This window comes from Hypomesus nipponensis, chromosome 27 (assembly GCF_054491055.1).
Source record: "Hypomesus nipponensis isolate SF chromosome 27, ASM5449105v1, whole genome shotgun sequence".
Taxonomy (NCBI): domain Eukaryota; kingdom Metazoa; phylum Chordata; class Actinopteri; order Osmeriformes; family Osmeridae; genus Hypomesus; species Hypomesus nipponensis.
Window position 1 is genome coordinate 2,671,315 of NC_140387.1, and position 25,603 is coordinate 2,696,917.

The 25,603-nt window shown below is 49.8% G+C and overlaps 2 protein-coding genes across 9 annotated transcripts; both read right to left on the reverse strand.

The window, feature by feature from the left end:
• Positions 1-82: 82 nt before the first annotated feature.
• Positions 83-23,528, reverse strand: clip1b (CAP-GLY domain containing linker protein 1b). Of its 8 annotated transcripts, none has more exons than XM_084693809.1 (24): positions 23,413-23,528; positions 21,446-21,648; positions 20,557-20,940; positions 20,146-20,297; positions 19,754-19,878; positions 19,448-19,649; positions 19,037-19,234; positions 18,755-18,858; positions 17,603-17,663; positions 16,358-16,462; positions 15,292-15,453; positions 15,099-15,134; positions 14,611-14,706; positions 14,322-14,379; positions 13,971-14,068; positions 13,809-13,883; positions 8,067-8,173; positions 5,973-6,018; positions 5,560-5,603; positions 3,704-3,764; positions 3,277-3,442; positions 2,836-2,888; positions 2,385-2,497; positions 83-2,042 (listed from the first exon to the last, which is right to left on the reverse strand). In XM_084693809.1, the coding sequence occupies exons 2-24, from the start codon at positions 21,531-21,533 to the stop codon at positions 1,808-1,810; spliced, it is 2,769 nt and encodes a 922-aa protein (XP_084549935.1). In that variant the 5' UTR covers positions 21,534-21,648; positions 23,413-23,528; the 3' UTR covers positions 83-1,807. The 8 variants fall into 8 exon arrangements, with proteins under 8 accessions (XP_084549935.1, XP_084549938.1, XP_084549936.1 ...); XM_084693812.1 differs by having other exon boundaries at positions 21,446-21,548; positions 23,413-23,495; XM_084693810.1 differs by lacking the exon at positions 23,413-23,528 and adding an exon at positions 23,284-23,403.
• Positions 23,529-23,636: 108 nt separating this feature from the next.
• Positions 23,637-25,560, reverse strand: LOC146220389 (hydroxycarboxylic acid receptor 3-like). Its single transcript, XM_084693992.1, has one exon. The coding sequence runs from the start codon at positions 25,164-25,166 to the stop codon at positions 24,192-24,194; it is 975 nt and encodes a 324-aa protein (XP_084550118.1). The 5' UTR covers positions 25,167-25,560; the 3' UTR covers positions 23,637-24,191.
• Between the last annotated feature and the right edge of the window lie 43 nt (positions 25,561-25,603).

The window sequence follows — 25,603 nt, forward strand, 5'->3', positions numbered from 1 at the left end:
CTGGGTCTCTGCGAACACCTTCCGGCTCTAACAAGTCAATCATCGTCGTTCTGACGCACAGGAAAGACGATCAGACAACCTCTTATTGTTCGTTTCATAGCGTTTGTATTGAACCATTAAGAATATACAATACATAGAAAACAAGGACATGAATACATTACAGTTTCATCTTTAGAGGGTTTTACGAATGCAGCTTAGCAAGTTATGACCCGTGTACAGGTGATGCATTGATCAGATGGAACATGACATAGAAAACAGTGTACGAATTAGACAAATCACTTTTAGTAGAAACGATCCTCAATGTGCTTTTGGAGTCAATGTCTTTACAAGTTAATCTGGCCCTGAGGGCATTGCATCCTTGTCAACTCTCTCCAATGTTCTCAACAGGGCAGAAAAATAAAACACTTCAAAGATGCATCTCGTTTTGATGGCGTTGGGAGGGCCCTTATTTCCCTTTCTGAAAAACATCTGATCGATATTTACAGTACGCAGAAGAGAATTAGTGTCATTGGTTAGTCACACCTATTATATATGGTTACACTGGTATGTGTGTGTGGTGTGTGTATGTGTGTGTGTGGTGTGTGTATGTGTGTGTGTGGTGTGTATGTGTGTGTGTGGTGTGTGTATGTGTGTGTGTGGTGTGTGTATGTGTGTGTGTGTGTGTGTAGATTCAATATGATCCAAACTTGTGCTTTAGTACAGAACTCTAATACACATGACTATACAGATCCAGTTTGTAAAAGACAATACATAAGCAATTACATACAAATGAGACAGCAAAATACGTCTGTCTTTGACCATATAAAATAACTTAGTGTCAGTTTATGTCTTGGAAAGATTTGAAGTGTTTCCTGTATTGTAAGATATAAGGACATTTAAAGTTTAGGAACATTTAAAGTGAGTAGTGCAATAATAAGTAGCCGATTGCTCATGTGCTGTAGCGCTCACTAAGGGTTAAGCTTGTGACACCTGTCTACTGTCAGTGCTAGTACAAATACAGGTGTTATTGGTCCTGGCTATATCCCTACCGGAGCACCCTATTGGTCACGTTAAATCTTAGATTCACCAAGCTCGCCAAATAAAACCAACATCAATCACATAATCCCCCACAGACGAAAGTGAAAATAAATGTTTCAAAAGATGTTACCAACTGATACGTGCCGTACACATAAAAATCAAACCAACATACAAAACTACCGACTAAGTGCTCAGAGCTGATTGCTTTCCCCCCCAACTTCAATATTGCACCAAAGCAGCATATCTAGACGAGCAGATTCCCCAATACCGTTCCGTCTCCTTGGAGGGGAACTCCACCGCTATTTGAAAGAATGGTCGTTTGGAGGATGTGAGAGTAGGATGGCTGTAATGTACATGAATACAATATAAAAATACTTGTGGGAGGTGTGGTGTTTTGGCTGTGCCTGTGCAGGGCCTGGTACCAGGCCGGTGGGGAGGAGCTGGGTGTGGGTGAGTCAAGGGGGCTGGAGTAGCACGCATGAGGTAGTGCAGAAGGACGCTAAGGGGAGTATGCAGTATACAGGAGATGGCTGAAGGAAGGGAATGAGAAGGGCCAAAAGAGAGAGAGAGGGCGGGGGGGGGGGAGGGAAGGGATTACAGAAGTGGGGTTGGTTGCAGACCGTGGGTCTAGAAAGTTCTAGAAGGTGTAGAGGGTTTTAGAAGATTCAGAGGGTTCTAGAAGATGTAGAGGGTTCTAGAATGTTCTAGAAGATGTAGAGGGTTCTAGAATGTTCTCGAAGGCATAGAGGGTTATAGAAGATGTAGAGGGTTCTAGAAGGTGTAGGGGGTTCTAGAAGGTCTGGTCGTCGTTGCAGGACTCGGTGGCGTGTCCGAAGGCCTCGCAGATGTCGCAGTAGGGCCGCTGTTCGGAGGGGTTGCCGTGGTGGGAGGAGTGGGGGACCGAGTCGGGGCTCTGGGCCTGGGTGGGGCAGTCCTCCGTGTCGTGGAGGTCGAAGCAGTCGCAGATGTCGCAGAAGAGGCGGGGCGGGGGCTTCTTCTCCCGCTTGGACAGCCCCTCCTCCAGCCTGGGAGGGGAGATGGGGGGAGGGGGAGAGTGAGAGGGTTGGAGAGGGTAAGGGAGGGGGAGAGTGAGAGAGGGTTAGGGAGGGGGAGAAAGGATGAAAGAGAGTGAGGGAGGATGAGAAAGTGAGGGACGGTGAGAGAGGATGAGGGAGGGTGAGGGAGGGTGAGAGAGGGTGAGGGAGGGTGAGGGAGGATGAGAGAGGGTGACAGAGGGTGAGGGAGGGTGAGGGAGGATGAGAGAGGGTGAGAGAGGGTGAGGGAAGATGAGAGAGGGTGAGGGAGGGTGAGGGAGGATGAGAGAGGGTGAGGGAGGGTGAGGGAGGATGAGAGAGGGTGAGACTCACCCGTCAGTGCCATCGTTGCCGTTGAACTCGGCCAGCACCATTTTCTTCAGCTTGACCTTGAGCTCCTCGTTCTTCCTCTGCAGGTCCACGATGACGCTGTTCAGGAAGTTGATCTGACAACAGGAGGGGAGAGCAAGTCACACCACTGCTACACCACATCCACAGGATAGAAGAACCAGGGCACCAACACAGCAAAAACTGTCCCTCTAACTGAGTGTAAAAATCTTTTTACTTCTGATTTTAAATCTAGTTGGACTTGTTTCTTGTATCTAGTGACTTCATTTAAGTCAACGTTATTTATAGAAATCTTATCAAGTAAAATGTTTTTACTTGACGGGCAGCCAAAATGGACTTGTTTTAAGCATGAGTAAGCTCATAAGTAGTATTTCTCCCCTTAAATGTGATTTTTGCAGTGAAGAACCGGATGTCTGTGTGTTTCTGGTCGTCATACCTGACCCTCCGCAAACTCCTTCTCTTCTCTCAGCTGGTCCAGAGCAGGGTCACCTGCAGGGTCACATCACAGTCAGCACCCAGCCAGGACATCCTGACCTTACCACCTCACCACAGACATCCTGTCTAGCCACACAGGTCGACGGAAAACATGGTTGGGTCGACCTTTGGCGACCTCGACCTCGTCACGATACGCTAACTCTGTTTTCGACAATCTGTTCCCAACCACCAGGCCACATCTTACCCAACAACAACTTTTAACCCATCAGCAGCTGGGCCTAGTTCACTTCATTTATCTACCACATTTACTTCACGACGAGATACATTTGTACAGTGATAAGAGGGAAGCTTAATACATTTCAACAGCGACATTTCTCATTCCAAAGCACACCAACCGACGACGATTCCGCGGGACCAAAGCACCCAAGGCCGTCATGTTCACCTGAAGACGGAACTCCACTGTCTCCTCCCTCGGACGCCTGCCTTCCCAGGAGCCTCTGCTCAAGGCTGTGGACGCGTGTCTGGAGCTGGGTCTTGTCCCTCTCCAGGGTCTCCACGGCAACCTGCAGGGTCTTCGCCATGGCGTTTTCACCCCGCAGCACGGCGATCTACGGAGAGAGGCGACGCGGGTGAGAAGACGTGCCGTGAGGGGGCCGGCTTTCCTTGTGTCTGGTGAGGATGAAAGAACCTTGCTCCAGGGAGAGACGGAGGCTTTCAGAGGAGGCTTAGCGCATGTGTGTCCACGCACGTGTTGAGATGTTTATCTATGTGTGTGTGTGTGTGTGTGTGAGACAGATATGTGTGTGTTTGAGAGAGTCTGTGTGTGTGTGTGTGTGTGTGTAAGAGAGAGTGTGTTTGTGTGTGTGTACCTCGTTCCTCAGTGTCTCCAGCTCCTTCTCCTTCTCCTGCTCTTGATGGGACAGTGTTTCCCTGTGGGGCCGGGAACAGGAGAGCTGTTATCACAGAGACACAGCCCTCTCAGGGTGAACAGGAGAGCTGTTAGCACAGAGACACAGCCCTCTCAGGGTGAACAGGAGAGCTGTTAGCACAGAGACACAGCCCTCTCAGGGTGAACAGGAGAGCTGTTAGCACAGAGACACAGTCCTCTCAGGGGGAACAGGAGAGCTGTTAGCACAGAGACACAGCCCTCTCAGGGGGAACAGGAGAGCTGTTAGCACAGAGACACAGTCATCTCAGGGTGAACAGGAGAGCTGTTAGCACAGAGACACGGCCCTCTCAGGGGGAACAGGAGAGCTGTTAGCACAGAGACACAGTCCTCTCAGGGTGAACAGGAGAGCTGTTAGCACAGAGACACAGTCCTCTCAGGGTGAACAGGAGAGCTGTTAGCACAGAGACACAGTCCTCTCAGGGGGAACAGGAGAGCTGTTAGCACAGAGACACAGTCCTCTCAGGGTGAACAGGAGAGCTGTTAGCACAGAGACACAGTCCTCTCAGGGTGAACAGGAGAGCTGTTAGCACAGAGACACAGTCCTCTCAGGGTGAACAGGAGAGCTGTTAGCACAGAGACACGGTCCTCTCAGGGGGAACAGGAGAGCTGTTAGCACAGAGACACAGCCCTCTCAGGGGGAACAGGAGAGCTGTTAGCACAGAGACACAGCCCTCTCAGGGGGAACAGGAGAGCTGTTAGCACAGAGACACAGCCCTCTCAGGGACTTCCAGAGGAAGGCCAGGACAGGAGGCCGTGTCTCACTGCGCACCAGGAAAAAGTTCCCGCTTCTAAAGCCACAACTGAAGTAGACGTTTTTCATGAAATCACACTTCTCTCAAACTTACTAACTTGTTAAACTATGCTCAAATAACAGGCCTACTTGAATACACGTGCTGAATTCCCAAGGATAAGAGGGAGTATCAACCAAAATAAAAACTATGGATCAACCTGACAGTGCACCTTTCACTTAAGTAGACTCAGATCACATCAGGGAGCTTTGACGTCGTACGCTAAATAAAGCCTGTGTCATGGGCACAACCATTCTGTCCTCGGCACTGAACACAGAAAACCTTTCACTGTTAACGTCAGTGTGTGAATCAGTCTGTATCCCTGCCTGCCTGCCTGTCTGACTGTGTCTTTCCCTGCCTGACTATCTGTCTGCCTGTCTATTCATCTGACAAGTCACCCCACCTGACAGCCTGTTTCTCAGGTTGATTGTCTCCCCTGCCATGAATATTCACCTGAAAAGACAGGCATAGTATCTCAATCCAGAGAAATTAGTTCTGCTCTAATTATCCGTCCCCTCATCATTCGCCTCTGGCTTAAATAACCTTTATAACTCTTCTCTCCCTTCTCCCGTTTTAGATAATCATCTTTGCTCTTTTCCCCTCTCTCACACCATCCCCACTCTCTCTCGTTCTTCTCCTGTCTCCTCTCCATCCCTGTCTCCTCTTGGGACTCGCCCTCTGCTCCCTCTCTCCAGTCTCATTAGCAGTGTGAGAGAGATGTACAGCATTAAGGAGAAGGCCTAATCCTCACATCACAAGGCGGAGGGAAACGAAGCTGTGCTAAGACTGGAGGATGAACGCTGGAAAGGATTCGCAGACCGCAAACATTCTCACGTTACCCTCAGGATCCTGAGAAACGATTCTAAAAGAGACACCACTAGCTACAGAGAGTTAACTGAGGGACTGAGGCTTGAGAAATACGGTCCCAAACCCTGTCACCTTGTTTAAAAGCACGCGGGACATCTTTCTGACATACTGAGTGTCTTACCTGTCTCTCATATCGGGCTGTTGGGGGTTGTGCTCCACGTCGTGCTGTAGGACAGAGACGCACACACACACAGACAGGACAGAGATACACACACACACACAGACAGGACAGAGATACACACACACACAGACAAAGACAGGACAGAGATACACAAAGACCACACACACGCACACACAGACAGACAAGACAGGACAGATACACACACATAGACAGACAGATAGAGATAAACCCAGGTTAAACCCCTCTGAGCTCCAGCACAGTCACAGCAGGTAGACAGTCCTTCCTGTGTGAACTCCTCCTGTCCTCTCTATGAAACCCCGTCTTCACATCTGAGTCCCAGTAACATGCTGATTGGTCATGCATGTTATGCTTATAATATCTAATGGGGTATGGGGGGATTTGAACCATCCTACCTCCTCTAGACGCTGAGACTTCTGAGATGCCAGCTTCAGCTCCTCACTGCGAACAGAGAGGGGGGGGAGAGAGAGACAGAAGAAGAGAAAAGAGAGGGGGGGAGAGAGAGACAGAAGGAGAGAAAAGAGAGGGGGGGAGAGAGAGACAGAAGGAGAGGGAGGGGATTAAAACAGCAAACCTTAAGTAAACCTGATTTAAAAACAAATCAAACACTGATGGGAGAGCCCGCTTCCAGGCCGGATCACAGTGCTTCACCACAGCAGTGCTTCACCACAGCAGTGCTTCACCACAGCAGTGCTTCACCACAGCAGTGCTTCACCAGAGCAGTGCTTCACCACGGCAGTGCTTCACCAGAGCAGCAGTGCTTCACCACAGCAGTGCTTCACCAGAGCAGCAGTGCTTCACCACAGCAGTGCTTCACCAGAGCAGCAGTGCTTCACCACAGCAGTGCTTCACCAGAGCAGCAGTACTTCACCAGAGCAGTGCTTCACCACAGCAGTGCTTCACCAGAGCAGCAGTGCTTCACCACAGCAGTGCTTCACCAGAGCAGCAGTGCTTCACCACAGCAGTGCTTCACCAGAGCAGCAGTACTTCACCAGAGCAGCAGTGCTTCACCAGAGCAGCAGTGCTTCACCAGAGCAGCAGTGCTTCACCAGAGCAGTGCTTCACCAGAGCAGCAGTGCTTCACCAGAGCAGTGCTTCACCAGAGCAGCAGTGCTTCACCAGAGCAGTGCTTCACCACAGCAGTGCTTCACCAGAGCAGTGCTTCACCAGAGCAGCAGTGCTTCACCAGAGCAGTGCTTCACCAGAGCAGTGCTTCACCAGAGCAGCAGTGCTTCCAGACTGTGTAATCCCAGCCCACTGGCACGTACACACACACGTTCAACAACATCAGAGCATCAACAGAACAGCATCCAGCTGTTCTCCCTGACGAGATGTCTCTGACCGCACAGAGCTGCACACACACACACACACTATAGTCTGTCTCATACACACACACACACACACACACACACACACACACACACACACACACACACACACACACACACACACACACACACACTATAGTCTGTCTCACACACACACACACATACACACACACTACGGTCTCTCTCTCTTTCTCTCTCACCCTCCCTCCCTCTCTCCTCTGAGGTCACCAGAAGCAGGGCGGCCATGTTGGAGCCAGGCTGTGCTGGATGCAGGCAGGATTGCGTAACCTTCCCAGAGGGCTGGGGTAGGATGCAAAGCTTTTTGAGGATGGAGTACAAGTGTGTGTGTGTGAGCGCCAGTACGTGTGTGTGTGTGTCTGTGTGTGAAATTTCTCTCGACACAAAACTGGGTAATACAGCAATGGGTTTCAAAATAGGAATTATTTGTGGAGAGATTTGAAAGGACATGCTTTGTCTTATTCATGGAAGGGAGGCGATAAATAGCCCTCCTTTCATCTCCTGACAGAAGACATGGATGTCATTCTGTCCTGTCTTTTCTCTGGGCAGTGTGGAAGCTCTCGTCTGGCCCAGCACCGCCCCTGCCGGATGCCCACTGATGTGTTGTTCACTCGTATCCATCTGCCCTCTGTCGTCACAGCAACGGGCTCGGATGACTCACAGGGGGGCTTGGCTGTATAAAGATAGGTCTCCCACGACACAAAAACACACACTCTCATGGAACACACATGCACACGTGTACGGGCAAGCACACACACTCATGCATAGCATTCCTGCACACACATGCATACATAATGCCCTGCACACACACACACACACGCGTGCTTGACTCTTCTCACAGGGCTCATCTGCTCTATGTTGTGTCATGACATATTCATAGCTCTGACATAAGTTGCGCAATCCAACGTGTTGCCCTTTCCTGCATGATTCCACACTGTCCTCCCTCCCACTGTGCATGCATGCACAACCATCTACTGTGGCACTCCAGAACCATCAGATTTAGAACCATCCAGATCCATAAGCTCTATAACCATCACCTCCAGAACCATCAGCTTTAGAACCATCCAGAACCATCAACTCCACAACCATCAGCTTTAGAACCGTCACCTGCAGAACCCTGGCTGTCACCTTCACTCTACTCACATTTCCTTGCAGAGGGTTCCGATGCGCTGGTTCTCCGAGGCGCTGCGCTGCTGGGACAGGTGGAGCTCCTCCTGGGATCTGGAGTGTTGCTGCTTCACAAGCTCCAGCTGCAGGGTGGGGAGAGAGAGAGAGAGAGAGAGAGAGAGAGAGAGAGAGAGAAAGAGAGAGACAGAAAGAGAGAGAGAGAGAGAGAGAGAGAGAGAGAGAGAGAAAGAGAGAGAGACAGAGAGAGAGAGAGAGAGAAAGCTGCTTTGACAAACATCAAACAAGCCACATCACTGGAGGATAAAGACCTTTGTTTATGGTTCTTAGTCACACACATTCCCCAGTGAACACAGACCAAACTCATCCAATTTTCTGTTTGTCAAATAACAGTCAGCATGTGGGAGTTGTTTCTATACTAATAAAGGGAACGTGCATTTGTTGGGTTTCGCATCCATGCAGGATATTGGTAAAAGGCCAATATCCTGGAGAATTCACATCTTCCAGACCCATCAGGAGAAGAGAAAATCTGGGACAGCAGATATAAGGCAGATATGACAGCTAGCACCTTGAGAGATCACCTCGAGAGATCATCTAGAGAGATCATCTTGAGAGATCACCTCGAGAGATCACCTCGAGAGATCACCTCGAGAGATCACCTCGAGAGATCATCTCGAGAGATCATCTTGAGACATTGTTTATATTCCCAAACAGGCTGTGCATAGGGGAGGAAACTCAGTCTGTTGAAACCCTCAACAAACAAGTCTAATCTGGTCTATAAGCCCACTGAGAAAAGCAGGCGCCAAAAATAGCTCTGTTACCAAATTTGGATTCCTTCGAGATTTCCACCACGATATTAGAATAACAGATATCAGTCATGTGGACGTTCAGCCGTCAGAGATGAACATCTTCCCGGCTTCTGGCCTCTCCTGCGAGGGAGACAGGCTGCTTCCTACAGTAGACCTCTTCCATCAACCCTACACACACACACACACACACACACACACACCCTGAACAAGGCCTACGACCAGACCACCTCTGAAAGAGGACGACTCAACGATTGAATTCTTACTGACGCTGACGGCATTCAAAGTCAATGGAAATTGGAAATCCAAATCGATGCGTTGGCTGGACCGGAATGAATGGTCCTCTGATGTCATCATCCTGTCAAGGCTTCTTCTTTCCTGTATGTGACCGGAGATGGGGGGGTCAGATGGCCGAGCGGTTAGGGAGTCGGGCTATGAATCAGAGGGTTGTTGGTTCGATTCCCGGCCATGCAAAATGACGTTGTGTCCTTGGGCAAGGCTCTTCACCCTACTTGCCTCGGGGAGAATGTGCCTGTACTTACTGTAAGTCGCTCTGGATAAGAGCGTCTGCCAAATGACTAAATGTAAACGAGATGAAGGATGCTGTCGTTTGTTTACATCGCGAGGCCGAGACACACATGGAACAGAACACACACTCATACACACACTCTTCTGCGCTCTCCTCTATGCTGTCAAACTGAGCGTGACGTTGTGTGTTTAGCCTCTGGAACAGATGTCTCAACTGGACTTCTGATGACTGAAGCCTATCCATGCTGCACAAGATAATCCAAAAACATCTGTCTTGACACACACACACACACAAAACAAACAGACCCAGATTCCAACAACAGAATAAATGATCTAAAAATAAACCGGCACCAATGACAAAAACCCCAACCAGCAGTCTAATCTGTCTGCCAGCTCTCTCACACACCCTGTCCTATCAAACGGACCAGAGAGGAGAAGGAGGGAGGAGGAAAGGGAGGAAGGGAGGGAGACGTGACCGGGGTCCGTTCAGCACAGATAAGCTCAGCGTGGTTGTTCACAAGCAGGTAACACACAGCACAGCATCCTCCGCACAGCACCCTCCCCACAGCACCCACAGCACCCTCCCCACAGCACCCTCCCCACAGCACCCTCCGCACAGCACCCTCACCACAGCACCCTCCGCACAGCACCCTCCCCACAGCACCCTCACCACAGCTCCTAAACTGCCTGCGAGTTCCTGCAGGTTACCTGGCAGTGAGAGGGCTAGCTGCTGCTGAGCTAGCTGCTGCTGGGGAAGAAGCCTTGGTGGAGAGCAGCTAGGTCCATGCCCGCCCGGCCGGCTGGCTCTGTCCTCACAGTCCTGGCTCTGGGTATGCCAGCGAGAACACAAACACACACACTCTCTCTCTCTGTGTAGCAGTCTGCTAATGTGCTTCCCTCTCTACAGCACACACGGACTAACGCATGCATGCCATCAATAAACCATCGGATCCCAACCCCTGCTGTGCGCGTCTGACAGAGGGAGAGAGAGAGAGAGAGGGTGAGAGAGAGAGAGAGAGAGAGAGAGAGAGAGGGAGAGAGAGGGTGAGAGAGAGAGGGAGAGAGAGCTGCCGTTACACATGCGTTGGAGCGTATCACCCTCATTATGTAAGCTGATAAGCTCCTCCCTCAACCACCCCCACTCTGTGCTGGGCTCCCTCTCTCTCTCTCTCTCTCTTGTCTCTCTCTCTCTCTCTCACCCTCACTCTCTCCCTCCCCTTCTCTTCCTGCCTCTCTCTCCCTCTCTTCCTCCCTCTCTCTCTCTTCCTCTCTCTCTTTGTCTCTCTCTCTCTCTCTCCCTCTCACCCTCACTCTCCCTCTCCCTCTCTTCCTCTCTCTCTTTGTCTCTCTCTCTCTCTCTCCCTCTCACCCTCACTTTCTCCCTCCCCCTCTCTTCCTGCCTCCCTCTCCCTCTCTTCCTCCCTCCCTCTCTCTTCCTCCCTCCCTCCCCCTCTCTTCCTGCCTCTCTCTCCCTCTCTTCCTCCCTCCCTCTCTCTTCCTCTCACCCTCACTCTCTCCCTCCCCCTCTCTTCCTGCCTCCCTCTCCCTCTCCCTCTCTTCCTCTCTCTCTTTGTCTCTCTCTCTCTCCCTCCCACCCTCACCCTCTCCCTCCCCCTATCTTCCTGCCCCTCTCTCCCTCTTTCCCTCTCTCCCTCCCTCCCCCTCTCTTCCTGCCCCTCTCTCCCTCTCTCCCTCTCTCCCTCCCTCCCTCTCTCTTCCTCTCTCTCTCCATCTCTCCACCAGGAACATCTCCTTTCTCCCCAGCACTCACCCAGGCGGCCATGAAGCAGCTGATGAGGGGGGTCAGGTGGCTGAGCAGTTTGGGAGTCGGGCTATTTATCAGAAGGTTTTTGGTTCGATTCCCGGCCATGCCAAATGACGTTGTGTCCTTGGGCAAGGCACTTCACCCTACTTGCCTCAGGGGGGAATGTCCCTGTACTTACTGTAAGTCGTTCTGGATAAGAGCGTCTGCTAAATGACTCAATGATATGATGAGTTGGAGATGAGTCAGAGTTGTGTCTCAGGTACCAGGAAGTAGCCACACAACCTTATGTCTAAAGTCTCTCTCTCCCTCCGTTCCTCCCTCCCTCTCCCTCCCTCTCTCTCCCTCCCACTCTCTCTCTCTCTCTCTCCCTCCCTCTGAGATAGTCACTGTCTTTCCTGGACTTGGTTTTCTACTCCAGACCACAGCGGTCTAGAGTGACACAGGTCACCCTCAGACAGGTTTGTTTGATCACCTGTTTAACCCTGACCAAAATGGGTCAGCTGTGCTTCACACACACACACACACACACACACACACACACACAAACACACACAGCTCATTTGGATGCCAGATGAGACAGGTAATAAAAATAGTGATGCAAACCATCATTCCAGCCTTTGCAGCCTGTAAACTCTGGCTATGTTGTCTTCAGTCAGACGTGACACACTCACACACACACACACACTCACACACACACACACACTCACACACACACACACACACACACACACACACACACACACACACACACACACACACACACACACACACACAGCCGCCACGGCTCCCACCGACATGTGCATGATTACATCACAGCCTACGGGGCGCACGGGAGAAGAGATGACACAGTCCTGAGTGCATCCCTAATGTGGTTCAGGAAGATGAGTGTGTATGCGTGTGTGTATGCGTGTGTGTGTGTGTATGCGTGTGTGTGTGTGTACTCTTCACTCCCCATGTCAGTCTCACTTTAAAAGGATTTTTATATAATCTGATAAATGCTAAATCTGATCTCTGCCTCAAGGCCTCTTGATCTTTATCCGCCTCGCTCCCTCCAAAACTCTGACTCTGTCGAGCTCAATTGCCTCAGTCACACGCAGCAACTGAGCGACATTTTTATTGGTTTCTGGTCGAGGCACAAAGAGCCCAACAGCAGCTATAAAGCTTATTTTTGGTGAAACTATTTTGGAAGATTGCTAAGTGTTGTTGTGCTGAAGTTGGATAGCAGAGCTCCAAAATTAAAAAAGACAAATTGATTGTGTGTGTTTACGAGTGTGTGTGGGTGTGTTTGAGAGTGCGTGTTTGAGAGTGTGTGTGGGTGTGTGTGAGAGTGTGTTTGAGTGTGTGTGGGTGTGTGTGAGAGTGTGTGTGTTTGAGAGTGTGTAAGGGGTGTGTTTGAGAGAGTGTGTGGGTGTGTTGTCCACTCTAATCCCCCCCATCTCTGTTTCCCCTCGTGTCATCACACTGACCATCTGGACCAAACAACCAGCTGGCTTCACTACGGCCCAGCCACGAGGAAGAGAGAGAGAAACAGAGAGGGAGAGAGAGAGACAGAATGAGAGAGGACGAGAGGGAGAATGAGAGGAAAGACAGAATGAGAGGGAGAGAGGAAGAGAGAGGAGAGACAGAATGAGAGGGAGAGAGGAAGAGAGAGGAGAGACAGAATGAGAGGGAGAGAGGAAGAGAGAGGAGAGACAGAATGAGAGGGAGAGAGGAAGAGAGAGGAGACAGGATGAGAGGGCAGTCAAGGCTACAGGTAAACATAGAGAAAAAAATGACGGAATGAACAAAGGAGTGAATAAGAGCGAGGAGGACGAGAGTGTCAGAAATCAGACAGCTTGGGAGATAACTGGTAGAACTGGTCATGAAAGGTGGTCTGGTAGCCAGCACTTCCACTGTCATAAAGCCATATACAGCCCCTGAGGTAAACCTAATGTCAACACCAGACAAAAAGATTCCTATGTACTATATAGACACTAACATAGAACATATTAAATCCTGCTTTGCATGCCAAGGGACACGGTCATAATTGTCATAAGCCAGATAACATGCAGGAACTGCTATAGTGATGAGCCTGTGTTCGGGGGCACACAGGATGAACCAAACTCATCTTTTGCATGGGCCACAGAGCAGCTTGATGCAAAGTGAGGTGCAGTACTCACATCACCTTGCGTGTAAAAGTGTAAGTTGTGAAAGTATAGTTATGAGTTTGTTCCATCTCCCACTCTCCCTCACCCTTCCTCTCCCTCACCCTCCATCCCTCTCTCACCCTCCCTCACCCTGCCTTACCCTTCCCCTTCCTCTCCCTCACCCTCCATCCCTCCCTCACCCTGCCTCACCCTTCTTCTCCCTGACCCTCCATCCCTCTCTCACCCTCCCTCACCCTGCCTTACCCTTCCCCTTCCTCTCCCTCACCCTCCATCCCTCTTCCCCTTCCTCTCCCTCACCCTCCATCCCTCTTCCCCTTCCTCTCCCTCACCCTCCATCCCTCTTCCTCTTCCTCTCCCTCACCCTCCATCCCTCTTCCTCTCCCTCACCCTCCATCCCTCCCTCACCCTCCCACGTACAGTGCCAGCTGACCGCAGCATCAACCTGCTGTCTTGGTGCTCAGTAGAGAACCACCAGCTCCAGATCCACCTTCACACATCAGGAACACATCCTCACCTGAGCCTCCAGCGCCGCCTTTTCATTGGTCAGCTGCTCTTGTGACTGGGCGGAGTCACCTGAAGCTTTAGTGACCTGGAAGAGGTTCACCAGAATATTATTAGATAATACAATCATTGTACTTTATAAATGACTGATATTAGTGTTCACACACACACACACCTGTGCAAATCTCTCTTGGAGGTCTTCCTCCCTACGCTTGGTTTCCTCTCTGTGGGTCTGGAGGTCTCTGCCCGCCTGCTCCACACTCCTCTCCAGCTCTGTCCAAGACACACACACACACACACACACACACACACACACACACACACACACACACACACACACACACACACACACACACACACACACACACACACACACACACACACACACACACACACACACACACACACACACACACACAGTAGTAGCTGAGAGATCTCATGATAACAAGCCCGAGGGACTGAAACCCTACTGGGATGTCTGAAGTACAGAGACACAGTGGTGCTGGGGGAGGTTATGTATGGTTACCTTGTACGCTTTGTGCTTTCCTCCTGTTTTCCTCCTCTGCCGTTTCAAGTCGTTCTTCCTGGAAAGGTGACGGAACAAGCGAACAAACTTCACTCTACAGCCAAAGCACTGAACTCTAAATCGCATTTTATTTCCCCATGAGCTGGCCGTGAATGATTAACTACAATCTGAGTCCCGTCTGTGAACACAGCATCCTCAAACCTGTGTCTCTCCACCTAGGTGGAGCAGGGGGAGTTTATGCGTGTGAGTAGTGTGTTTGTGTGTGTGTGTGTGTGTGTGTGTGTCCCACCAGGCTGGTTAGTTGTAGCTCCAGGGAGCTCTTGTCCTGCTGTGCAGACAGCAGCTCCTTGTGCTTGTTCTCCAGGTCCACACTCAGCTCACTGATCTGCAGACGACAGGGAGGGTGGGTTAGAGACACGCACACCACACACACACCTCACACACACACACACCACACACACACACACCACACACACCACACACACACCATACACACATGAACGCACCACCCACCACATCACACAAACACAAAACATAGGTCTCTCAGGCCAAGCCTGAGGGCTGTGTGGAACTAATGAATGAAGGCAGCTCTCAGTGAGGTTGGGATGAGTCACCAGCTCTAATAAAACAAACCAGTCCACCTTAAAGGGCTCCAAATGAACTCAAACCAGTCCACCTTAAAGGGCTCCAAATGAACTCAAAAAACACTGTGCCTGTGAAAACCTGCGATCCAGTCTGAAACCACCGCAGCACTTTCTACCACAGAGACGCTCATACCAGGGGCGTAGCCAGAATAATCTTTTTTGTGTAGGCCTAGAAAAATATGGATAGGCATCTTTGCGGTTATTTGACTTATTGACTTTGCGATGTGCATCATTTTCCAGAGATATTTACGTTTTTGGGTAGGCCTTAGAACAAATTGGCCTACCCCTCGGCTACACCTCTGTCTCATACTGAGGTTGACCATCACCTTTTTCTCTTGCGACTGGGCCTGGGCCTTGAGGTGGCTGAGCTGCTCTTGGGATAGGGAAACAGCGCCCTCCGTCTGCTGGGAGGACCTCAATCTGATCTGCAGGTCGTCCAACTCCCTCTCCAGCTCCATGATGCGGGAGCGCTCGGACACCGTGGCAACCTGGCAGGGAGAGGGCAGTCAGAGCGCTGGAACCCCCCCCCCCCCCCCCCCCAGGCAGACGCCTCCAGCGCCGCCCAACAGATCCGACCAGAAGTCGCTAGATTACGTGATGGCGTCATACGTCGCGTCAACCCTTTATATCCGTGGATGAGCTAAGTACACAGATCTGATAGAATACTTCTGTAAACGTCGGGAACGCTAGAACACTAAGGAAGGCAAAGGTGACGTCATTCACAAATCAGTAAAAGGTTACTTTGCTTTACTTCTGCTTTTTTTACAACGAAAATGGAGATTGCTAAAGTAAACTTTTTAAGGACAGGGCAAACCCTTTAGGTTACTGACGGGAGTCAGGTGGCTGAGTGGTTAGGGAATCGGGCTAGTAATATGAAGTCTGCTAGTTCGATTCCCGGACATGCCAATTGACGTTGTGTCCTTGGGCAAGGCACTTCACCCTACTTGCCCCGGGGTAATGTCCCTGTACGTACTGTAAGTCGCTCTGGATAAGAGCGTCTGCTAAATGACTAAATGTAAATGTACTAATCAGAACAACTTTAGCTACATCATCAAACACAACCCGTGATTAGATCGGTGACCTGGCCGCAAGCAGGGACATCCTCACACCCCTATCACCCCCGCCCCCACAATCCTCACCCCTGTCCCCCCCCCCACCCCCACAATCCTCACCCCTGTCCCCCCCCCCGCCCCCACAATCCTCACCCCTGTCCCCCCCCCCGCCCCCACAATCCTCACCCCTGTCCCCCCCCCAGCCCCCACAATCCTCACCCCTGTCACTGCCGCAAGCAGTGACACATGCTGCATCATGGACATGTCAACATCTTTACATTATCGTCACCCAGTCCTGTCGTGTTGGAGCATCATCTGGACAGAAGATTCCGGCATTTACCCTAGTGTCCTCTAAGTCCCTCTGGAGTTTCTCAGCTTTGGTCTTTTCAAAGAGCAGGTTCTGCTCAAGCTCCTTAATGAGGGCATGCTCCAGTTTGGTCTGCGTCTGTTAGTAAGAGAGAGGAAGACGAGGAAGAGAACACACCATCGCCACGGCGACATGCCGGCTTCATGCCACACACACGGGGACGGACCGTGATGTCAGAGGTGAGGCGTGGGATTCGAACCTCCAACCCCCACCACAAAACCGTCCACCTGAACTTTAGGACAGGTCGTGTTCGGTTATAAAGGGTTTTCTGTATCGAATTGGAACCGTTTTATGTGTTTTATTACGGTTCCGTTGATCTGTGGTGCGTACTGTGTTCTGAGGAGTGGTAGACTGTTGGTGAAGGGCATTCCCAGCTCTCAGAAACACGGCAGGCTTCAGACCGCCTTACGACCTCTGACATCACCCTTCATCCCCTTTCTCTGCTCCCAGTGTCAGTGGAGACAATGCTCAGGACTTCCCCCTCTTCCACAAGAGAGGGGATGGAGATTTAAAAAAAAGGGTGAGAAAGGAAAGGAAGAGAGCTCGGGAACAGAAGGCAAATTGGAGGATGAGGACGAATAGGACTGGGGGTCAGAACATCAGAAATGAGAGCCAAAGAAAGCAAGTTACAGGATGGAATCAAACGAGAGAGGGGAAGAAAAGGGTGACTTGTGAAGGATGACAGAGGAGGAAGTGATGACAGAGGAGGAAGTGATGCCTGACAGCTGAATGACTGAAAGATGGTAAAAAAAAAAAACTAAGCAGGAACACGGCAAAGCTTGATGGACAGTTGGACAAAGCATTTTTTTTCCATCAGACCAAGCAAACACTCTAGTCTATCTGTGACATCTAGCACGGTGTTAACAACCAGCTAAGAGTCTTGTAACAGAGTTCAACAGCTCGGTTTACAAGTCATCAAAGAAGCAAGTCAGTGATGATGGGAAACAAGCTGAATTGGCGTTAATATCAACAGAAAGTTGAAGACATAGAAAGCCAAACTGAAGCTGGCAGTATACACGTCTCAACATTTGCCAGGTACTGACCGAAGCAAACATAACTCTGACCCAGACGCGGGGCCCTGGGGTGAACCAGAATATTCTAGATAAAACGACCACCTGACAGACAAGATGAGTCGTAGAGGACACCCAGAGCTGTTGTTGGAATGCTGGAATGTTGACAGTTTCTATTTGAATCCGTAAAGACGAGTCCCCTCTTTACCTCCAGGTCTCCCTTGGTGATACAGGCCTCTTCCACGCTGAACTGCAGGTCCTCCACTTTCCTGTTCAGAGAGAGATCGGGTCTCAGCTCGCTCTCTCCCTCCAGAGGAACCCGACAGAAAGCCGGCACACCCGAGAGGAGAGAGAGGAGGAGAGAGAGAGAGGAGGAGAGAGAGGAGGAGAGAGAGAGGGGAGAGAGAAAGGAGGAGAGAGAGAGAGGAGAGAGAGGGGAGGAGAGAGGAGGAGAGAGAGAGGGGAGAGAGAAAGGAGGAGAGAGAGAGAGGAGAGAGGAGGAGAGAGAGGGGAGGAGAGAGGAGGAGAGAGAGAGGGGAGAGAGAAAGGAGGAGAGAGAGAGGAGGAGAGAGAGAGAGAGGAGGAGAGAGAGGAGGAGGAGAGAGGAGAAGAGAGAGGAGGAGAGAGAGGAGGAGAGAGAGGAGGAGAGAGAGGAGGAGAGAGAGAGAGGAGGAGAGAGAAAGGAGGAGAGAGAGGAGGAGGAGAGAGGAGGAGAGAGAGGAGGAGAGAGAGGGGAGGAGAGAGGAGGAGAGAGAGAGGGAGAGAGAAAGGAGGAGAGAGAGAGAGGAGAGAGGAGGAGAGAGAGGGGAGGAGAGAGGAGGAGAGAGAGAGGGAGAGAGAAAGGAGGAGAGAGAGAGGGGAGAGAGAAAGGAGGAGAGAGAGAGGAGGAGAGAGAGAGAGAGGAGGAGAGAGAGGAGGAGGAGAGAGAGGAGGAGAGAGAGGAGGAGAGAGAGAGAGGAGGAGAGAGAAAGGAGGAGAGAGAGGAGGAGGAGAGAGGAGAGAGAGGAGGAGAGAGAAAGGAGGATAGAGAGAGGAGGAGAGAGGAGGAGAGAGAGAGGGAGAGAGAAAGGAGGAGAGAGAGAGAGAGGAGGAGAGAGAGAGGAGGAGAGAGAGGAGGAGGAGAGAGGAGGAGAGGAGGAGAGAGAGGAGGAGAGAAAGGAGGAGAGAGAGAGAGGAGGAGAGAGAAAGGAGAGAGAGAGAGAGAGAGAGAGAGAGAGAGAGAGAGAGAGAGAGAGAGAGAGAGAGAGAGAGAGAGAGAGAGAGAGAGAGAGAGAGAGAGAGAGAGAGAGAGAGGAGGAGAGGAGGAGAGAGAGAGAGGAGGAGAGAGAGAGAGGAGCGTCTCCACCTCTCAGTCACCTACCTCTTCTCCTCCTCCAGCTGGTTCAGCAGCTCCACCTTGTCCCTGTCGGCCGTCTCCACCAGGACACGCAGCTGGTCCAGCTTGGCCTCCATCTCCACGGCGTACTGACACACACACACACACACACACACACACACAGATCGATGGAGAAAAACACGTCAAAACCTTCAGTCGATGCCCAGTGCGAAGGAAGCTAAGAAACATCTTGGTAGTCAATCTAGCAGGCCCCCCTCCCCCCACCCTCTGTCCCCCCCTCTCTGTCCCCCCCCTCCCCCCTCCCACCTGCTCCTGCCCCTTCCTCAGCAGCCCCAGCTCCTGCTGCACCTCCCCGGCATGGCTGGTGGCCTTGGCGACCTCGCAGCGCTCCAGGTCTCTCTCGGCCAGCAGCTGCTCGATGTGCTGCTGCTTCTCCTTCAGCGCCTCCTGCAGCGCCGTGGTGCCCGAGATCTTACGGGCGTAGCGGGCGGAGGTCTCTGTCAGCTGGGGTGGGGGGGGGGGGCGGGGGTGAGAGGGGAGGAGGGGTGGAGGGGGAGGGGGATGTGTCAGAAGTATGAGCATCACAGAGAGAGACCGGGAGGGGTTCCTCTCTGGGATCGATACGAGACTGTGTTTGTGTGTGTGTACTGTGCGTGTACTGCGTGGGTACTGCGTGGGTGTGTATTGTGCATGTGTGTGTGCGCGTGTGTGCCCCACCAGGCCGGCGCGGCTGGGCTTTCCGCTGACGGAGGAGGTGACGGAGCTCAGGGAGCTGATGGAGGAGGCGCTGGGACTGGTCTTCATGGCGGACCTCCTGTGGGAGGACTTGGTCTTGGTGGGCGTGGTGCAGGGGAAACCGATCCGCGTCACCTTGTGGACGGGGGCGAACAGGCCGTACCTGGGCAGACACTGGAAGTACCTGAGGGAGGGCGAGGCCACGTGAGAACACTGGAAGCTCTCCTACGACAACCAGCGGAGGTTTCATGACAGGACTCTCCTCGCTGGGTGGTGCTCTCCTCTCACCTGGTTCCTGCCACGGCGCCGTCGTTCTTGCCCAGGGGCTCATCCAGCTCCACCCCACACCACTCCCCCTTGGCAAAATCCGTCTCCCCCAGAAACTTCACCACTCCTGCCTTGGTGCCCCCCACCTGGACAGAGAGAGAGAGAGAGAGAGAGAGAGAGAGAGAGAGAGAGAGAGAGAGACACAGAGAGAGAGACAGAGAGAGACAGAGAGAGAGACAGAGAGAGAGAGACAGAGAGAGAGAGAGAGAGAAAGACAGACAGACAGACATAAACACACTTAGTACGCATTAATGTAAAGGGTCCAAGAAAATATCTGACAGGAATATAACAGTAATATACATAAGACTATAGGAAATAGATATCTAATAGATATAGGATATGGGGCTCTTCACCAGCACACGGTCTCCCAGACGGAGTCCTCTCCTGGCCTTCTTGGCTGAGTCGGTCTCAGACAGGTTGGACACGGACTCACTGGCGGTCAGCGTCCGGTTCAGAGGGGCCTTGGCGCCCGTGCTGGAGCTGGCAGCGTTGGACGTACTTTGGGCTAAAAACAAGAGCATGTTCACTGTACGTACGGTCGCTTTTAAGATGGGCTTTTAGACGGTTTTCATGCCTTATTGGATAGTTTGTAAGTGAATTGTGACAGGAAATGGAGAGAGAGAGAGGTCAGATATAAATCCAGGCCGCTACGGTAAGGCCTCAGCTTACATGCTACGCACATTTAACCAAGCTACCGAGCTACACCCTGAACGACGTCCTACTTCGTTTGCTAAAATGATTCCCCGAACGAGAATAACTGTTACCAGTGGTGGCCGCCCCTGCCGCAGGAGCGGCGTTGGCCAGGGCGGGAGCCTCCGGAGCCGGGTTGCCTTGGCCTCCGTTAGCCTCCTTCTCCGGAAGGGCGGTCCTGGATAACTTGGAGGCTCGTGTGAAGATCCCCCTCCCGTCCTCACACTGGAAGTACCTCACCCCAGCCACCGAGCCGTCGTTCTTCCCGATGGCCTCGTCCAGCACGATGCCCGCCCACTGGCCGGGGGCAAACTGGGTACCCCCGACAAACTGCACCACGCCGGGCTTGTTGCCGTTGACCCAGACCCTCTCCCCCAGCTGGAAGTCTCCTGCTCCATCTTGGGTGGGGGACGTCACGCTGTTGGGGGACTTCTCGGGGGGGAGTGGCTTAGGAGTGGCTGCGTTCAAAAACGAAGAAAGAGAGATAAAAAAAAATAGGAATTTAAACGGAATCAACTTCATCAAGCACTTCCTTGCGTATGTTGCGCATAGGCTGATTCTTCTCAGGATTCCTTTCAGTGCTTTATCACACCACAGCGCTGTACATGAAAATCCCCTCGTGATAGTCGATATGCCATGCCCTAGCCTACAGGCTGCAGCTTGACTCACTCAAATTTGAACAGCTACATTTGATTATTCTAAGCCATGACCCGTCAACAATGTAGGAGCGGGAGAAAGACACAGGCTCCAGTCCGGGGGGTCGGGCAATGGGGGGTCAGATGGAGCAGTTAGAGAAGCGGGCTATTAATCAGAGGGTTGCTGGTTCGATTCCCGGCCGTGCTAGAATGGCGTTGTGTCCTTGGGCAAGGGCACTTCACCCTACTTCCCTTGAGGGAATGTCCCTGTACTTACTGTAAGTCGCTCTGGATAAGAGCGTCTGCTAGATGACTAAATGTAGCTCACCAGAGGAGGGGGAGGTCTTGGTGGGCGCCCCCGCGGGACGGCCTATCTTGCTTGGGGGCTTGAGTCCGCTGGGCTTGCCTGTGCTCATGGTCTGTCGTCGGTTCTGGTGGAGGAGGTGGAGGAGGTGGAGAACTGTGTGAGGGCCTGATAAGGCTGGGGGGCTATAGGCCTTCCCCACCACCCACCTTGATGCCCCACCAAGGCTGGAAGAAAAGTGCGAGAGTAGATGTTTATGTATGTATATGTGTGTCAAACTATACCCCTTAACTGTATGCCTCTCTATAAAGGAAAACTTCAAGCTTTGTTCAGACTAGGCCAGTGAACCACCACTTAAGTACTTACCCAGTTAATAGAAATGCTTTAAAATGCCTTCCATCTCCCTTAGTATTGATTATGAATATGAAATGAATACACCGTTATTGGTCATCTTAGAAACATATGTTGTAATGATAATGTCTATGGCATTAAAAAGGGAAGGTATTGGAGTTGAAAACCAGTCTCAGTTTACTAAAATTAGGATCTCGCTGTAATATCACCGCACCCAGGGGTTACTCGCTGAAAACGGCTTTATCGCATAACATCCAATCCAAGTGTTTGTTAACACCCCAATTTCCATTGCTAGACCTAAACACGCTCCTCCCCCGCCTAGTGGTGTCACCTGGTAGACCAAAACAAAGCGAGCGAGCATGCAATGCCATACACTGTCTAAGATGATTCCAATGTTTTATCTAGTAGACTAATGCACAGCAAAAGCAACGGTGGTCATTTAGATCATTATACTTTAAATTAATGTTGACTGCAGTTGTTGACAGAAGCAGACTACGATATATTTTTACAAAATATCTATATATTCAGTGATTAACCTTCTCAGTCACTTGTTATCACAGACGGCAACTTCCACCTTGTCTCTACTAAAATCTGGCTCAGTCTATTTACTGGATTATAACAGTAGTTAGTGTGATAGTTTAGCTCACATTAATAGCATTACGCACAAATTCTGCGTTTAAGTCACAAATTCATTACTTAACAGCATTTGTGTACGTGTAGCGTATGTTTTAGAAATATACATTTGGATATATTGAATGACGTTTATTTGTCAACATGCAAAGATTTCTAGAAATATGTTTTATTCCAGAGAATAGTCTGAATCTACCAAGGTTTCTGCGTACACTCCCTGTCGGAATTTAGCTGGTCGTGCCAAGCGAGGTAGAGCTAGCTACGCCTGTGTTAGCCCCATATTAGCAATATATAGGCTACGTGACGAAGAGACAGTGACAAGTGGGTAATATGCAGAAACAAGCCATCTATATGTTACTTACCTGCACTGTAGGCGAAAATGGCGGTTTGTTTTGTAAGGGCAGTAAAGGTATATTACGCCCAAGCCTGTCCCGTTAATTTTCTCTTCGAACAGCCCTTCCCATCATCGTAGAACAGATCCCCACCCCTCGGCATGAGGCAACGGGCCCGGTGGATGTAGATGGTACTGCATTTCTGATTTACTACCCGACTCGCCCGGTCTTTTTTATTCTATTAACTCCACTACAGTCAACATATCCAAAACTATCTCCCCCAGTAATTTTTGTTGGTTGAACCTGGCTCATACTACTAGAATAACAGTAATAGAATAATTGTTCCAGATTTTTGCTAAGTTTGAAACCACAAGAATAGGCTTATATTAAACCAAGTGAAAGGTTATACAGTACTAGCATTGATTTTCGTAAAGTTCACATGATATATCAGATCAATATTGATGTGCTATTTCTATTCTACCTCCTTTCGTTGGTCGTTATGTTTCTACAACTACAGTAGGCTATATGCCAAGGAGAACATAAACAAACCTTTATATGTTAAGCATTCTTTAAAAAACTTTTGTCTCTTCGACCGTTCGGTGTGGTAAGCAAAGATATATAAATCAACAAACAGTGGAAATGTTATAATGTAAGTTACACGAATTTCATTAGGCCTACCTATTACGTTTTTTTCCCCAAAAAATATGTTGAAAAAAAGGTAGATTTTGATTTTAATTTTTTTAACATTTTGCATACCTATCAACAATTCGAATTTTGGATATCAACAATTCGAATTTTTGATACACAAAATTGTTTTTTTTCGACCTTTCGAAACGTTTTGAAAAAAGTATTTTGAAAAATATATTTTCAACCTTTAGATTAGAAACTTTACTTACAATTAGATTTTTCAACCTTTAGAAACTTTTTTTCCAATTTCAAAATGCAATTGTTAATATCAAAAATTCCTTAATTGGTTAAATGATAAGACGGCTTTGCCAAGGTGCGTCTATAGTGTATTTTTGTATTAACATAATGTGAGATCCAGTTACACACTAAGACACTAAAACAGTAGTTGTAATGGATACTTATTACTTAAGTAGCCTGTGTGTGTCAGAGCCCACACTTATTTAATTTAACTTGAGTGAAAAATGTAGTCAGAACTTTAACCATTTGTTTTTATTTTTTATGAGTAGGCTATCTGTACTTCAACTTGCGTGAAGAATGTGTGTACTTTTGCCATCTCTAGATATATGAATACAACGTACAATATATATTCATTTGTAGTTAATATGCTATACATTGTCATACACGAGATATTGAGAATACACAATTGTTGACAGAGTACTTTCAGTTTATTTGATACATCTATCTTGGAAAATATGTGGACGGACAATCATGTTGAGAACTACCTTAGATCTGGGCACATCTTCTTCGACATAAAAGACACATTATAGTTGTCATGACACGTGTGTGGAGCCGCCATTGGGCGCCTGTTCTTCATCCTCTTTTTTACCCATCAATTTATTCAGAAGTTTGTGGAAAGTTCCACTAAATGAAGGACTGGAAAAATAGTACACAATGGGGTTGAGGACACTGTTGAAGTACGTAAAACACACAGAGGTGTAGAATGCCAGGTTGGCCTCTTGGAAGTACTTGCACTCAGTATACCATGCTTTAAGAATCCACACAGCAATGCGCGAGACGGTGCTGGGAAAGAAACAAATGATGAAAACAAGCGCCACAACCAAAACAAACTGAACGGCCCTTTTGATTTTCCCTTTTTTGTCCACTGTCTTGTTCTTGAGCTGCCATGTAATTGAAACTGTACAGAACGTGACAATGGCAGTAGGCAAAAAGAACTGGATGACATAAAAGGCATTGTGCCAGGTAGACAAGGGACTGAACCCCATACAGATGTTGAAGCTTTCGCACTGTGTCCGGTTGTCGCGGTAGAAGAAATGCGGGCCAGATAACAGATAGCCAGTTGCAGCAACAATCAGGCACCACAGACCGAATGACACCCAGAGAGCATAGGTCAGGCCCATACGGTTAATCGCGTTCAACGGGTGGACGATTTTAAAGAAGCGGTCGACTGCCACAGCTGTGAGGAAAAAGATGCCAGCCGCCCGGTTTGCGGCCAGCAGAAAAAGCAGTATGCGACATGGGACGTCCCCGTAGATCCAGTGCTTTCCTCGTCTGTAGTAGTCTGCTCTGAAAGGAAGGCAAAAAAGGACGATGGAGTCTGCTACAGCGAGGTGGGCCAGGTACACCGAGTTTGGCTTCCAGACTTCCATGTGGAAAGTAAACATCCATAAGGCCACAAAATTCCCCAACAGACCGAAAATGAACTCCAGAATGAGGATGGGAGGGAGAGCCATGTCGAGGATGGGCGCTTCAAAAGCACAACATTCTCCCTTGGTTATGTTTGCCATTTCTAGAAATATAAGATGAAGGTCACACTCCTGCTCTGAAGAGTGTCAGCATCGATATGGTCTTTCAGGAACCCTGACCACTGGATATTATGACGTTTTATTGTTTGCACTCATGGAAACGATGTTCCACAGCCAACATTATTCAAATGTTGTGGTCCACAGGTAATTTGTGTGTGTTATCTCTTAGGAAAAGGTGTTGGCCTATCGGGATATGGGACTAGGTCTATACAGTACATCTCTGAGGATTAAAGCCTCATTATAAAACTATTATGTTTGGGGATAAAGATCTCATAGGAATACAAGGTTCCCCAAAAACAACTAACTAACCTAATTGAGATCGAGTCAGAATTCAACCCAATTGAAAATTAATCGACTGGCTTACTTCTGCATGCAAGATCCACACATCTCAAGGCAACACTACCAATATTTGAGAGTTG

Coding starts and splice junctions, on each gene's coding strand:
- clip1b (XM_084693809.1), bottom strand. CDS start 21,533: ATGAGCACAGGCAAGCCCAGCGGACTCAAGCCCCCAAGCAAGATAGGC. Junction 17,664..18,754: donor CAGCTGGAGGAGGAGAAGAG/GTAGGTGACTGA, acceptor CTCTCTGAACAG/GAAAGTGGAGGACCTGCAGT. Junction 15,454..16,357: donor GGGACTTAGAGGACACTAGG/GTAAATGCCGGA, acceptor TCTCCCTGCCAG/GTTGCCACGGTGTCCGAGCG.
- LOC146220389 (XM_084693992.1), bottom strand. CDS start 25,166: ATGGCAAACATAACCAAGGGAGAATGTTGTGCTTTTGAAGCGCCCATC.